The following is a 13145-nucleotide window of genomic DNA, read 5'->3' on the forward strand; positions in this document are numbered from 1 at the left end:
TCTATCTTTTCCTACCTTTTTAAATAACAGTACAATGCTAGCAGTCATCCAGTGACATGCCTGTAGCTAGAGAGGATTAGAAAGTGATGGTCAGAATCTCTACTTCCACCCTTGCTTCTCTTAGCAGCCTGGATACAATACATCCATGCCTGGCAAGTTTTTTACGCTCAAAGCAGCTGAATCTTCTAATATTTCTTCTCTCACTATGTTTATTTCACCCAATATTTCACACTGCTCCTTCTTAATTGCAATGCCTGCAATTTTGTGAAAAAATGCAAGTATTCAGTAAAATTCATACCCACGTCTTCTGCCTCCACATATTGATTCCCTTTCTGGTCCCTAACAGGCCCTATTATTTCCTTAGTTACCCTCTTACTTTTTAACGTCATATAAAATGGTTTTTCTTGATATTATTTGCCAATATTTTTTGCTAATATCCTATTTCCACATCCACCATCAGTGCAGTGACACACTATTGCGGGGTCACAATGCATATTAAAGTGGGTAATACTGAGTGAGCAGGAGCAGAGTGAGGCAGACTCTACTGTGTGTAATCCCCTCTCAAAGGACAGACAGTCACAGCCAAGCTTCACAGGGTTCGGATGCTGGGTTCGGATGCCACATACAAGTGTCTTTCTGGAACATCAAAGGTATATGAGTTGTCAATTGTCAGAGGTCCCTGATGCATTATGCAGCCATGGGCAGTCAGCGTAGAAATCTATGCAGAGGACCTCTGTCAATGCACAGATTTGGAGCTCCTCCATTGAGACAGTGGCCAACGTCTTGCAGAACCATATGAAGCACCACTCTGAGTGGGGGCAGGAGCAGCACACTGATAGCCATTGAAAGAATGAGACTCCCTGTCACATGAAACACTCTGTGTTGCAAGAGGCACCAAGATGTGAGGAGTGGATGCTAGTTGTTCCCCAGCAGGTGGCCTTGTCCAGCATTCAAAGGCACCATGAACCAGCTGAGGCAGCCGAAGAGGAACCACTCTTCAGGAGGCATCATCCCTCGCCTAGAATCATAGAATCCTACAGTGCAGAAGGAGCCATTCAGCCCATCAAGTCTACACCGACCACAATCCCAACCAGGCCCTATCCCCATAACCCCATGCATTTACCCTAGCTAGCCTCCTTAACACTAAAAGGCAATTTAGCATGGCCAATCCACCTAACCTGCACATCTCTGGACCTCCTTGACTCCTGCAATTCAGGAACCACCCATGTTGCTAGGCTCAGAGACTGGCTGTCCTGCAATGATGCAGTGCAGCAGTCTGCGGAGGAGCCCCCACCGGCACCTCTATGACGAGGACAGAAGCCACAGGCATCTCAGCCAGATTTAAGTACAATGGAGCAGACTGCCTCAGTCACGGGGGATAGGGGCACAGAATAGAAATGGGCATGAGCATCAATTTCACTTTATGGGTCAGTTTGTGTTTCATGTGATTTATATATTTATAATAATATTGTTTAATGATATCGATTAGACCTTTGTGTGTCTCTGTGTTCATGAATTCTGGTGGGGATTGAGAAGATTAAGAGGGAAAGAGGGAGTCCAGGAAGAACCATGGACTTGTTGCAGGTACCAGGAATGTAAGGTGCGGTGATGGTGGCAGTGGAGACCCAATACTCCAGATCTAGAACATCGAACATAGAACAACAGTACAGCACAGTACAGGCCCTTCGGCCCTCGATGTTGTGCCGAGCTTTGTCCGAAACCAAGATCAAGCTATCCCACTCCCCATCATTCTGGTGTGCTCCATGTGCCTATCCAATAACCGCTTGAATGTTCCTAAAGTGTCCGACTCCACCATCACAGCAGGCAGTCCATTCCACACCCCAACCACTCTGAGTAAAGAACCTACCTCGGACATCCCTCCTATATCTCCCACCATGAACCTTATAGTTATGCCCCCTAGTAACAGCTACATCCACCCGAAGAAATGGTCTCTGAACGTTCACTCTATCTATCCCCCTCATCATCTTATAAACCTCTATTAAGTCGCCTCTCAACCTCCTCCGCTCTAAAGAGAAAAGCCCTAGCTCCCTCAACCTTTCCTCATAAGACCTATCCTCCAAACCAGGCAGCATCCTGGTAAATCTCCTTTGCACTCTCTCCAACGCTTCCACATCCTTCTTATAGTGAGGTGACCAGAACTGCACACAATATTCCAAATGTGGTCTCACCAAGGTCCTATACAGTTGCAGCATAACCCCACGGCTCTTAAATTCAAATCCCCCGTTAATAAACGCTAACACACTATAGGCCTTCTTCACGGCTCTATCCACTTGAGTGGCAACCTTCAGAGATCTGTGGATATGAACCCCAAGATCTCTCTGTTCCTCCACATTCCTCAGAACCCTACCGTTGATAGTGTGACATAAATCCTATCAGTAACCCCCACAGCTTGCCTCCTGGACTTGCAGAATATCACTGGCTGTCCTGTCTGGAGACAATACACATCTCTTTAACCTGTGCTTAATGCTTCCTCCACTCACATTGTCTGTATCTTGAAGACCTGGTTGGCTGTAGAGATTCGCATTCTAATCAGTATTCTGTAACTTGATTTTGTGTCTCTGTGCCCTGTTTGAGAGCAGATTTCCACTCCATCTGACGAAGGAGCACCGCTCCGAAGGCTAATGGTATTTGCTACCAAATAAACCCGTTGGACTTTAACCTGGTGTTGTTAAAACTCCATGAGATAGCCAGTTACTTATCCAATCGGCCAACGTTCCCTCTATCCCACACTTCCTTACTTTCTTCATGAGACGACCATGGGTGACCTTATCAAAAGCCTTACTAAAATCCATGTATACGACATCAACTGCTCTACCTTCATCTACACACTTAGTTACCGCCTCAAAAAATTCAATCAAATTTGTGAGGCAAGACTTACCCTTCACAAATCCGTGTTGACTATCACGGATTAAGCTGCATCTTTCTAAATGGTCATAAATCCTATCCCTCAGGACCTTTTCCATTAACTTACCAACCACCGAAGTAAGACTAACTGGCCTATAATTACCAGGGTCATTCCTATTTCCTTTCTTGAACAGAGGAACAACATTTGCCACTCTCCAGTCCTCTGGCACTATCCCCGTGGACAGTGAGGACCCAAAGATCAAAGCCAAAGGCTCTGCAATCTCATCCCTTGCCTCCCAAAGAATCCTAGGATATATCTCATCTGGCCCAGGGGACTTATTGACCCTCAGGTTTTTCAAAATTGGTAATACATCTTCCCTCAGTGCCTGTAAAAAGGAAGGACAGGAGAGGTAGGATTCGAGAGCCGTGGATAACCAGAGAAATTGTGGGTCTAATCAAAGAGAAAAAAGCGGCATACATAAGGTCCAGGCAGCTAAAAACAGATGAAGCACTGCAGGAATACAGAGAAAGTAGAAAAGAACTCAAACAGGGGAGTTAGAAGGGCAAAAAGGGGTCACGAAATGTCCTTGGCAGACAGGATTAAGGAGAATCCCAAGGCATTTTATACATACGTTAGGGACAAGAGGGTTGTCGGAGAAAGAGTCGGACCTCTCAAGAATAAAGGAGGGGAATTATGCTTAGAACCCAAGTAGGTGAGATCCTAAATGAATATTTTGCATCAGTATTCACAAAGGAGAGGGACACATTGATTGGTAGTGTCTCAGAGGGATGTGTGGACCCGTTAGAATAAATCGCAATTACAAGGGAGGAAGTGTTAGGTGTTTTAGGAAGCATTAAGGTAGACAAATCCCCAGGGCCAGATGGCATCTGTCCTAGATTACTGAGAGAGACAAGAGATGAAATTGCTGGGCCTCTAACAGAAATCTTTGTTTCTTCATTGGACACAGGTGAGGTCCCAGAGGATTGGAGGATAGCAAATGTGGTCCCGTTATTTAAGAAGGGTAGCAAGGATAACCCGGGTAATTATAGGCCAGTGAGCTTGATGTCCGTGGTAGGGAAATTGTTGGAGAAGATTCTTAGAGATAGGATCTATACACATTTAGAACTGAATAGTCTCATTGGCGATAGACAACATAGTTTTGTACGAGGGAGGTCATGCCTCACAAATTTGGTTGAGTTTTTTGACAAAAATGATTGACGAGGGAAGGATGTCGTCAACATGGATTTTAGTAAAGCATTTGACAAGGTCCCTCATGGCAGGCTGGTGCAAAAGGTTAAACCTCACAGGATCAAAGATGAACTAGCTAGATGGGTACAGAACTGGCTTGGCCATAGAAGACAGAGGGTAGCAGTGGAGGGGGTCTTTTTCTGATTGGAGGTCTGTGACTAGTGGTGTTCCGCAGGGCTCTGTACTGGGACCTCTGCTGTTTGTAATATATATAAATGATTTGGAAGAAGATGTAGCTGGTCTGATTAGTAAATTTGCAGACGACACAAAGATTGCTGGAGTTGCGGCTATTGATGAACATATCTGCAGAATACAGCAGGATATAGATAGGCTGGAAAATTGGGCGGAGAAATGGCAGATGGAATTTAATCCAGATAAATGCGAAGTGATGCATTTTGGTAGATCTAATGCAGGAGGGAGCTATACAATAAATGGCAGAACCATCAGGAGTATAGACACACAGGGGGATCTGGGTGTGCAAGTCCACAGATTCTTAAAGGTGGCAGCACAGGTGGAAAAGGTGGTGAAGAAGGCATATGGCATGCTTGGACGGGGCATAGAGTTTAAAAGTTGGCATATGATGTTGCAGTTATATAGAACGTTGGTTAGGCCACATTTGGAATACTGCATCCAGTTCTGGTCACCACACTACCAGAAGGACATGGAGGCTTTGGAGAGAGTGCAGAAAAGGTTTACCAGGATGTTGCCTGGTATGGAGGGTATTAGCTATGAGGTGAGATTGAGTAAACTAGGGTTATTCTCCCTGGAAAGATGGAGGTTGAGGGGCGACCTAATAGAAGTTTATAAAATTATGAAGGGCATAGATAGGGTGAACAGTTGGAAGCTTTTTCCCAGGTCAGAAATGACAAACACAAGGGGTCACAAGTTCAAGGTAAGGGGGGCAAGGTTCAATACAGATATGCGGGGGATGTTTTTTACACAGAGGGTGGTGGGGACCTGGAATGCACTACCAAGCAAGGTGGTTGAGGCAGACACACTAGGATCATTTAAGACTTATCTAGATAGCCACATGAACAGACTGGGAATAGAGGGATACAAACGGATGGTCTAGTTAGGAACACATGATCGGTGCAGGCTTGGAGGGCCGAAGGGCCTGTTCCTGTGCTGTATTGTTCTTTGTTCTCAACAGCTATTAAATTGAAGGTGTGGCACGTTCCAGATACGCGCCCTCCCATCCCAGAAATTGAAAGCCATTCTTCCTGCCCCATCTCTTCAGCTATGCTTTCATCTGCACGATCTGGGCAGCACGGTGGCACAGTGGTTAGCACTGCTGTCTCACAGTGCCAGGAACCCGACTTCACTTCCGACCTTGGGTAGCTGTCTGTGTAGAGTTTGCACGTTCTCACCGTGCCTGCGTGGGTTTCCTCCCACAGTCCAAAGATATGTAGGTTAAGGTGGATTAGGGGTTACAGGGATCATGCAGGCGGGAGTCTGAGTGGGCCTGGGTAAGATACAGAGTCGGTGCAGACTCAATGGGCCAAATGGCTTCCTTCTGCACTATAGCGATTCTAAGATTTCCACATAGCTCTCGGAGAAATCTGGAGAGTACTACCTTTGAATTAGCTCCCAAAATCTGTCTGTAGGATGTCACTCCAGCTTTCTACCTGTCATTGGCACCAATAACCTCTGGCTGTTTACCCTGGTGCGACAACAATATCCCCCCCTCAATGTCAGCAAAACAAAGGAGATAGTCATCAACTTCAGGAAGCATAGTGGCGCACGTACCCCTGTCTACGTCAATGGAGATGAAGTGGAAATGGTCAGAGCTTCAGGTTTCAAGGTGTCCAGATCACCAACAATCTGTCCTGATCCCTCCACGTCAACGATATCATTAAGAAAGCCCACTAACTCCTCTACTTTCTCAGGAAGCTAAGGAAATTCGGCATGTCCACTACGACTCTGGCCAATTTTTAGATTCACCACAGAAAGCTTCCTTTCTGGTTGTATCACAGCTTGGTATGGCTCTTGTTCAGACCAAGACTGCAAGAAACTACAAAAGATCGTGAACGAAGCCCCATCCATCACGCAAACCAGCCTCCCATCCATTGACTCCATCTACACTTCCCACTGCCTCAGAAAAGCAGCCAGCATAATTAAGGACCCCATGCACCCTGGACATTCTCTCTTCCACCTTCTTCCATTAGGAAAAAGATACAAAAGTCTGGGATCACGTACCAACCGACTCAACAGCTTCTTCTCTGCTGCCATCAGACCTTTGAAATGGACCTACCTTATGTTAAGTTGATCTTTCTCTACACCCTAGCTATGACTGTACCACTATATTCTGCACTCTCTCCTTTCCTTCTCCCCTATGTACTCTGTGGAGGGTATGCTTTGTCTGTTATAGCGTGCAAGAAACAATACTCTTCACTGTTTACCAATACATATGACAATAATAAATCAAATCAATAGAATGTTCTGCAACTGCTTAGTGATATTCTTGACTTTGGCACCACAGAGTTAAAAAAACCACTATAGTGCCACACCTGGGGGCACAGAAATGCCTGTCTGTTCCCGTAACCAATACATTCCCTATCACTGTTGCTTTCCTAGCATCCTCCTGCCTCCCTGCACAGCTGAACCACCCATGTGTTGTGGTCTGTGTGCTCCCCAGAGGAAACATTACTTTCACCAGAATTATACTGCTGAGAAAGCAAGACACATAGAGGGTGCCCTGCATTGCCCCTACCTAGTCTGACTGGGAGTCACCTATTTTCTCTCTGCCTTCACACTCTTAAGCCACAGGGTGATCACCTCCTAAAACACGAAATCCACATACCGCCCAACCTCAGAGATACACTGTAGTAATGTCAGCTGCTGAAGCTTTGAAAAGCCGAGTTTAAGCTCCCCCATCTTCCAACACTTCCTGCACATGTGGTTGTCCAAGGCACGAGAAGCATCCTGGGGGTCCCACATGGCGCTGGGTGTACATTTCATAGTACTGAGGTGCCTATCATACCTCCATTTATTGGATAACCAGCTAAATTTACTAGAAATTAACACTTGTCCCTGATCATGACAAGAACACACACTCACCATCCAACCGCCAATCATCTTGCATTCCCTTACCTTCAGGCTACCCGAAAGAAGACTTAAGCATAGTAATATAGGCCATGCATGGAGCTTCATTAATGGAAACCGGAGGCCTATTTGATAATTCACATGTTACCCTGCAGCTACCAGATTCTAAACACGTTACTTAGTTTAGATTCACTATGATGATAAAAAAGGCTAGCATTTATATAAGACTTTTCACGACAACTGGACATCTCGAAAAGCTGTACAGCCAATGAAGTATTTTTTAACTAAATTCCCCCTGAGCTGCATGCCCCTGCGTCTATGCACCAGTCCATCAAGAGCCATGTACTTGATTAAGACACGGCATATGGAGACAATTTTACTGTTCTGTCAACTGGTGCTTCATGAAGCCGTGATACCAGGAGAGGCAGGATTTCCACCCGTACCTGACTCCGCTCGACGTGGCTGCCCAGCCACATAGCAACAACTGATTGGTTGGCTGCTCACCCAATCACAGTGCAGGAAGAGAGAGAGCACTGGAAGCGGGAGATGGTGGAGAAAGGGAGCCACCACTTGGAGTTTATCTGATTCGCCGCAAACTGGTGAGTTGAGTGTGCAGAAATCTTTGATTTTGAGGCACAATTTGATTAAAGGATTTATTTGATTAATGTTTTCTCAACAGAAATGCAAGGTTTTACAGACTCAACTGTGTTGAGGATAGGTGGAGAGCAAGAGGGTTTTGGGGAAGTGGTGAGCAGAAAAATTGGCAAGTTAAGAGGGTCGTCGAGCTGGGAGAGCGAGCAGGTTTGGGAGGAAAGTAGTGAGTGGGAAAGGCGATGAGCAGGAGAGACGGTGAGTCGAGGTAAATTAAGAGAATTTTTGGGTCAGTTAGATTCAGGGCAGTCAAAATGTAAAAATAAAAGGTCAGAAACATAACCCATTCTTATTACACAGTCTCGTGTGGGAAAGTGAGTTTCATTCAGCATGTTTATATTTCATACACTGTGTTTTACAAACACATTGCGCGTTAAACGAGGGAAGGCTGTACTTCGCTGGCCGTAAAGCACCTTGGGACATACTGAAGTGATGAAAGGCATTGTATAAGTTTAAGTTCTTTCTTTTCTATAGAATGCATTTCTGTAAGTGCTCACATCATCAAAACTCTGCAGTAGATTGTCAACTGGAATTCACTAAATTTTGACATTAAGAGAATGGATTGATCTGAAGTACCTGATGTAATTGTATGCTTTTCTGAAGTTGTTATCCAGAACAGCAGCAGATAGGCCAAAGTATTCTAACTCTTTCCGTTTCTGCCTATCGTCATAAAATGAGTAGTACTCCAAGGAAGAATCAACCAGGAGTTCAGCTTCTTTGAAACGTTTGAGGTCACACAATGTATAAACAGCTTTCAACAATAAATTCCACCAGTCATCCTTATTCAGCACACTAGTTTTACCTGGTTTAAAAAAGACACAGAAGTATTGAAATTACCTGTTCACAACTGGGAAACAGTACTTTTAATTTTTATAATATGCAAAACTTAAATGAAATCAAAATGACATATTAATATAAGCAAGTTATACAATGTCCATTGAAAAGTAATAATTTGAAGAGGAAAAAAGTGTCTCGGGTACTGTTCAATGTACTCCCCTTTTTGTGGAACAAAATGGGCAGAATTCAAGTTGCTAATTGCAGTTCACTGCATTTTTATATGCAATTTGAATCTAAGTCACTTACTTTGGATTGGATTAATGTATTTGAAATGAAAACATAAATCCCACCTGAGTCCCACCAAGAATTCCCCAGCCAACTTACAATTCCATCACCCTCATCTTGCTATGATGGGTAACCTTGGTATCCTGTTGGACCCTGAACTAAAGCATTACTTCCACATCCTATCAACAATATTTCTGCAACATTTGCCACCATTGTCCTTTTGTCACTTAGTGCTGCTAAGAAGCTTCTTGGGGCGGCACGGTAGCACAGTGGTTAGCACTGCTGCTTCACAGCTCCAGGGACCTGGGTTCAATTCCCGGCTTGGGTCACTGTCTGTGTGGAGTTTGCACATTCTCCTCGTGTCTCCGTGGGTTTCCTCCGGGTGCTCCGGTTTCCTCCCACAGTCCAAAGATGTGCGGGTTAGGTTGATTGGCCAGGTTCAAAAAATTGCCCCTTAGAGTCCTGAGATGTGTAGGTTAGAGGGATTAGTGGGTAAATATGTGGGGGTAGGGCCTGGGTGGGATTGTGGTCGGTGCAGACTCGATGGGCCGAATGGCCTCCTTCTGCACTGTAGGGTTTCTATGATTCTATGATTTCTATGATGCCTTTGTCAAGCTCCAAAGATCTCCTCACCAGTTCTCCAACTTCCATTCTACATCCTGCTCCTTGACCAACCATATCCTTGTTCACCTCGATTACTGCCCTATTCTCCAACACGTCCTTATTTACAAGTCCATCCACAACATTGCAACTCCCATATCTGTAATCTCCTTCAGTCCTGTGCCAGGATGTGCCCTCTGTTCTGCCAACTGACACCCTCTGCATCTTTACTCCACCTTAAGTTAGCAGAACGACTGGTTGTGTTGCCTTCACACTTAAGTTCCCTGCCTTTGTGTAGCTATATCTCTCTTCAAGTCACAGAATCATAGATTCCCTACAGCCCATCAAGTCTGCACCAACAACAATCCCACCCAGGCCCTATCCCTGTAACCCCATGTAATTAACCTGCTGATCCCCCTGACACAAAGGGGTAATTTAGCATGGCCAATCAACCTAACCCACACATTTGTAGAGTGTGGAGGAAACCGGAGCACCCAGAGGATACCCATGCAGACATGGGGCGAATATGCAAACTCCATACACAGTCACCCGAGGCCAGAACTGAGCCCGGGTCCCTGGCGCTGAGGTAGAAATGCTTTCTAAAAAACTCTTCTTTCCCTATACTCAGTGAGCTTTTGTTAAGTTTACTAAAAATATTATCCTTCCCTTTGTGTGCCTGCTGCAGTTATAGATTGGTCACTATGAACAAACAGACCACAAAATATAGGATTAGGGAAGCTTTGGTTTCTTACATCAATTCTATACACAATACGTATTCCCCAGGGAACACTGTAATTTTCAGGGTATCCGAGAAGTATGAGAAAGACTCTTGGTAAATATGCCAATATACTGGGAAGCTGCTTGATTCCAAAGAAGGATTACGCTCAATGAGGTCAAATGATATCCTCGTCAGAAGTGTGAAGAGGACTGCGGCAGATATAGATGTTCAGTATTGCAGTGTGCATTAACTGGGAACACTCTGGAGCAGCCGCCATAGGATTCTGCATCAACCTCTGATAACACTTAAGTAAGGCAAGTTCTAACAGTTTGTCAATTTCGACAGCACACAAGTCCACAACACAATAATGAAATTACTATCCATCAACTTGATTGACATTATTAGGATAAAGTTCTGAAAATTAGATCATAAAGAATGGAAATGTTATGTGGAGGATTATAGAGGACAGAGTACTGCCCCAGTCAAACACATACAGTTGTAGAGTTTCCCATTTTGTATGACCTTCTAACACATACAGTTTCGTGTTGGATCTCATTGTAGAATGGTGCCAAACTAGTTTGTCTGGGATGAGTCATTTTAAGTCAAACACTACATGGTTACAAGTTTCATTCCTTACCTTTAACATCCAAATATGCAGCTTCCTGATCATCAATGTCACTAACTTTATCTCTCGAGTCCTTTGCAAGAAAAAGGTGTTTTTCTCCACTTTTGGACCTTGAAACCAAAGAAACTTGAGCTCTGTTCATTGCAACCTGCAATAAAAATTAATTTGCTCTTCACTCAGGCAGTTTTTTGTAAATCATCAACAACAGCGAATGCTCCAAGTTAATGTAGTTACTACTCCAAAGGTTCTCCTTAAAGCTGGAGTCATGTTAACACTAAACAAAAAGTTACAAATTGTTGGCATTTTTAAAAATCTTCCAGTTTTGGCAGTTTCCCATCGCTAAAACAATGAGTAACAATGATTAAAAAGAAGCAACAAAAACATAACAAAAATTCAAGCAAGTCGGGGGACAGAGGTGAGTATGGTGGCCATTACTAAGAAGATGATGCTAGGAAAGCTGAAAGGTCTGAAGATGGATAAATCACCTGGACCAGATAGACTACACCCTTCTGATTCTGGATTCTCGTACGGTTAACTTGCAGGTTGACTTGGTAGTTAGGAAGGCAAATGCAATGGTAGCATTCATTTCAAGAAGACTAGAATACAAAAGCTGGGTTGTACTACTGAAGCTTTATAAGGCTCTGGTCAGACCACATTTGGAATATTGTGAGCAATATTGGGCCCCATATCTAAGGAAGGATGTGCTGGCCTTGGAGAAGGTCCAGAGGAGATTCATGAGAATGATCCTGGGAATGAAAAGCTTGACGTACGAGGAACGGTTGAGGACTCTGGGTCTATACTCAATGGAGTTTAGAAGGATGGGGGGGGAGGATCTCACTGAAACTTACAGAATTCTGAAATACCTGGATAGAGTGGATGTGGATGTGGGGAAAATGTTTCCATTAGTAGTAGAGACTCGGATCCGAGAGCACAGCCTCAGAGTAAAGTAATCCTTTAGAACCGAGATGAAGAGGAATTTCTTCAGCCAGAGGATGGTAAATCTATGGAATTCATTGCCAGAGAAGGCTATAGAGGCCAGGTCATTGAGTGTAGTTAAGACAGAGATACACATGTTCTTGATTGGTAAGGGGATCAAAGGTTATGAGGAAAAGGTGGGAGAATGGGGTTGAGAAATGTATCAGCCATTAATGAATGGCGGAGCAGACTCGATGGGCCAAATGGCCTAATTCTGCTCCTATATTATATGGTCTTGTGCTGTCAGACTTGCTGAGATTTTCCAGCATTTTCTGTTTTTGTTGTGAATGTGCACTTAACTGGTACAAAACTTTGCTAATTTCCATTTAGTTCTAATAAACATATCTTTGAACATATCTGCAATTTTACCTATGCTAATTACCACAGACCTGAATATTAAAAGGACTCAGAAGCAAACATGCAAGTGAAAAAAGCTGCTTTACTTTGGTAATGCAAGTTGCATATCAATTTTTAAATTGTTAGCAAACATTCTTTAATTAAGAATTTGTGGAACAAGAGCTAAACTCCAACTCACCTTTAAAAGCATTGCTAGCATTGCAAGTAAAGCATCCACATAATCGGGCAACTTTTTTTGGGAATACAGTAAGGTAGAGCGATGGAGTAACAGCTTCAGTTCCTGGGTGATACACAAGACATTACTTGGGTTTTAGATAACTTGACAATTAAAATCATTAATGGAAGGAGAGAAAAAAAATGAAACACTGCCCAATTTCTCTTGCAGAAAATTGTTTCCAAATAGTTTACTGACAATCTTTTATTCAACAGGTTATAGCAATATCTAAGCATTAGATATTCCACAGTAAAGTGGCTGGTATTAAAAGTATCACTATTCTTTACACAGGATACCTCAGTCATAGATTGTATTTCATTTAGCAACCCTACAAAATTGCAAATCCCACCAACTAACAAACACTAATATTGCCAGGCGGACTTGAATCAAAAAACCTTTTAGTCGTGAATCATTTATTCAACAATGTGATTAATAGCCATTTTAATTAAACCCATTATTCAACAATGTGCTCTGCATTGCAAGAAGAGGAATAAGTGAGTTGCAGTGAAGTTCAGTTGATACTGTTAGAAATTGAAAGGCACTTGCAATAGGCTGATGAATGGAACGCTTCCATTATACACTACACAGTGAGCCCCATTTAGTGGACCCATTTTGTGCTGTAAAGTTTCTGCTTAGTGGGCTAAATAATGCTCATCTGGAATTTGTGCATGGGCAAATACATGAAATTCAATTATGTTCAAAATCCCACCAAGCCAATTTCTAGGGTGGTATACCAAATATTCACTGCCTTTTTAATACATCCAACATATTTCCAGTAAAATACTAT

General features: G+C 43.5%; 1 protein-coding gene across 4 annotated transcripts in view; it reads right to left on the minus strand.

The window, feature by feature from the left end:
• gtf3c3 (general transcription factor IIIC, polypeptide 3) overlaps window positions 1–13145 on the minus strand; it is a 75696-nt gene that overhangs the window by 19854 nt on the left and 42697 nt on the right. For all 4 annotated transcript variants that reach the window (XR_013499556.1, XM_078228622.1, XM_078228623.1 and 1 more), the window contains exons 12-14: window positions 12323–12424; window positions 10825–10960; window positions 8384–8609 (exon numbers count right to left, since the gene is read on the minus strand). Coding sequence is in view for 3 of the 4 variants with exons in the window: in XM_078228622.1 (XP_078084748.1) it covers window positions 8384–8609; window positions 10825–10960; window positions 12323–12424 (464 nt within the window). In the remaining variant the exon portion in view is untranslated. The remainder of the gene's footprint in view (window positions 1–8383; window positions 8610–10824; window positions 10961–12322; window positions 12425–13145) is intronic.

The sequence above is a fragment of the Mustelus asterias genome, chromosome 14, assembly GCF_964213995.1.
Source record: "Mustelus asterias chromosome 14, sMusAst1.hap1.1, whole genome shotgun sequence".
NCBI lineage: Eukaryota > Metazoa > Chordata > Chondrichthyes > Carcharhiniformes > Triakidae > Mustelus > Mustelus asterias.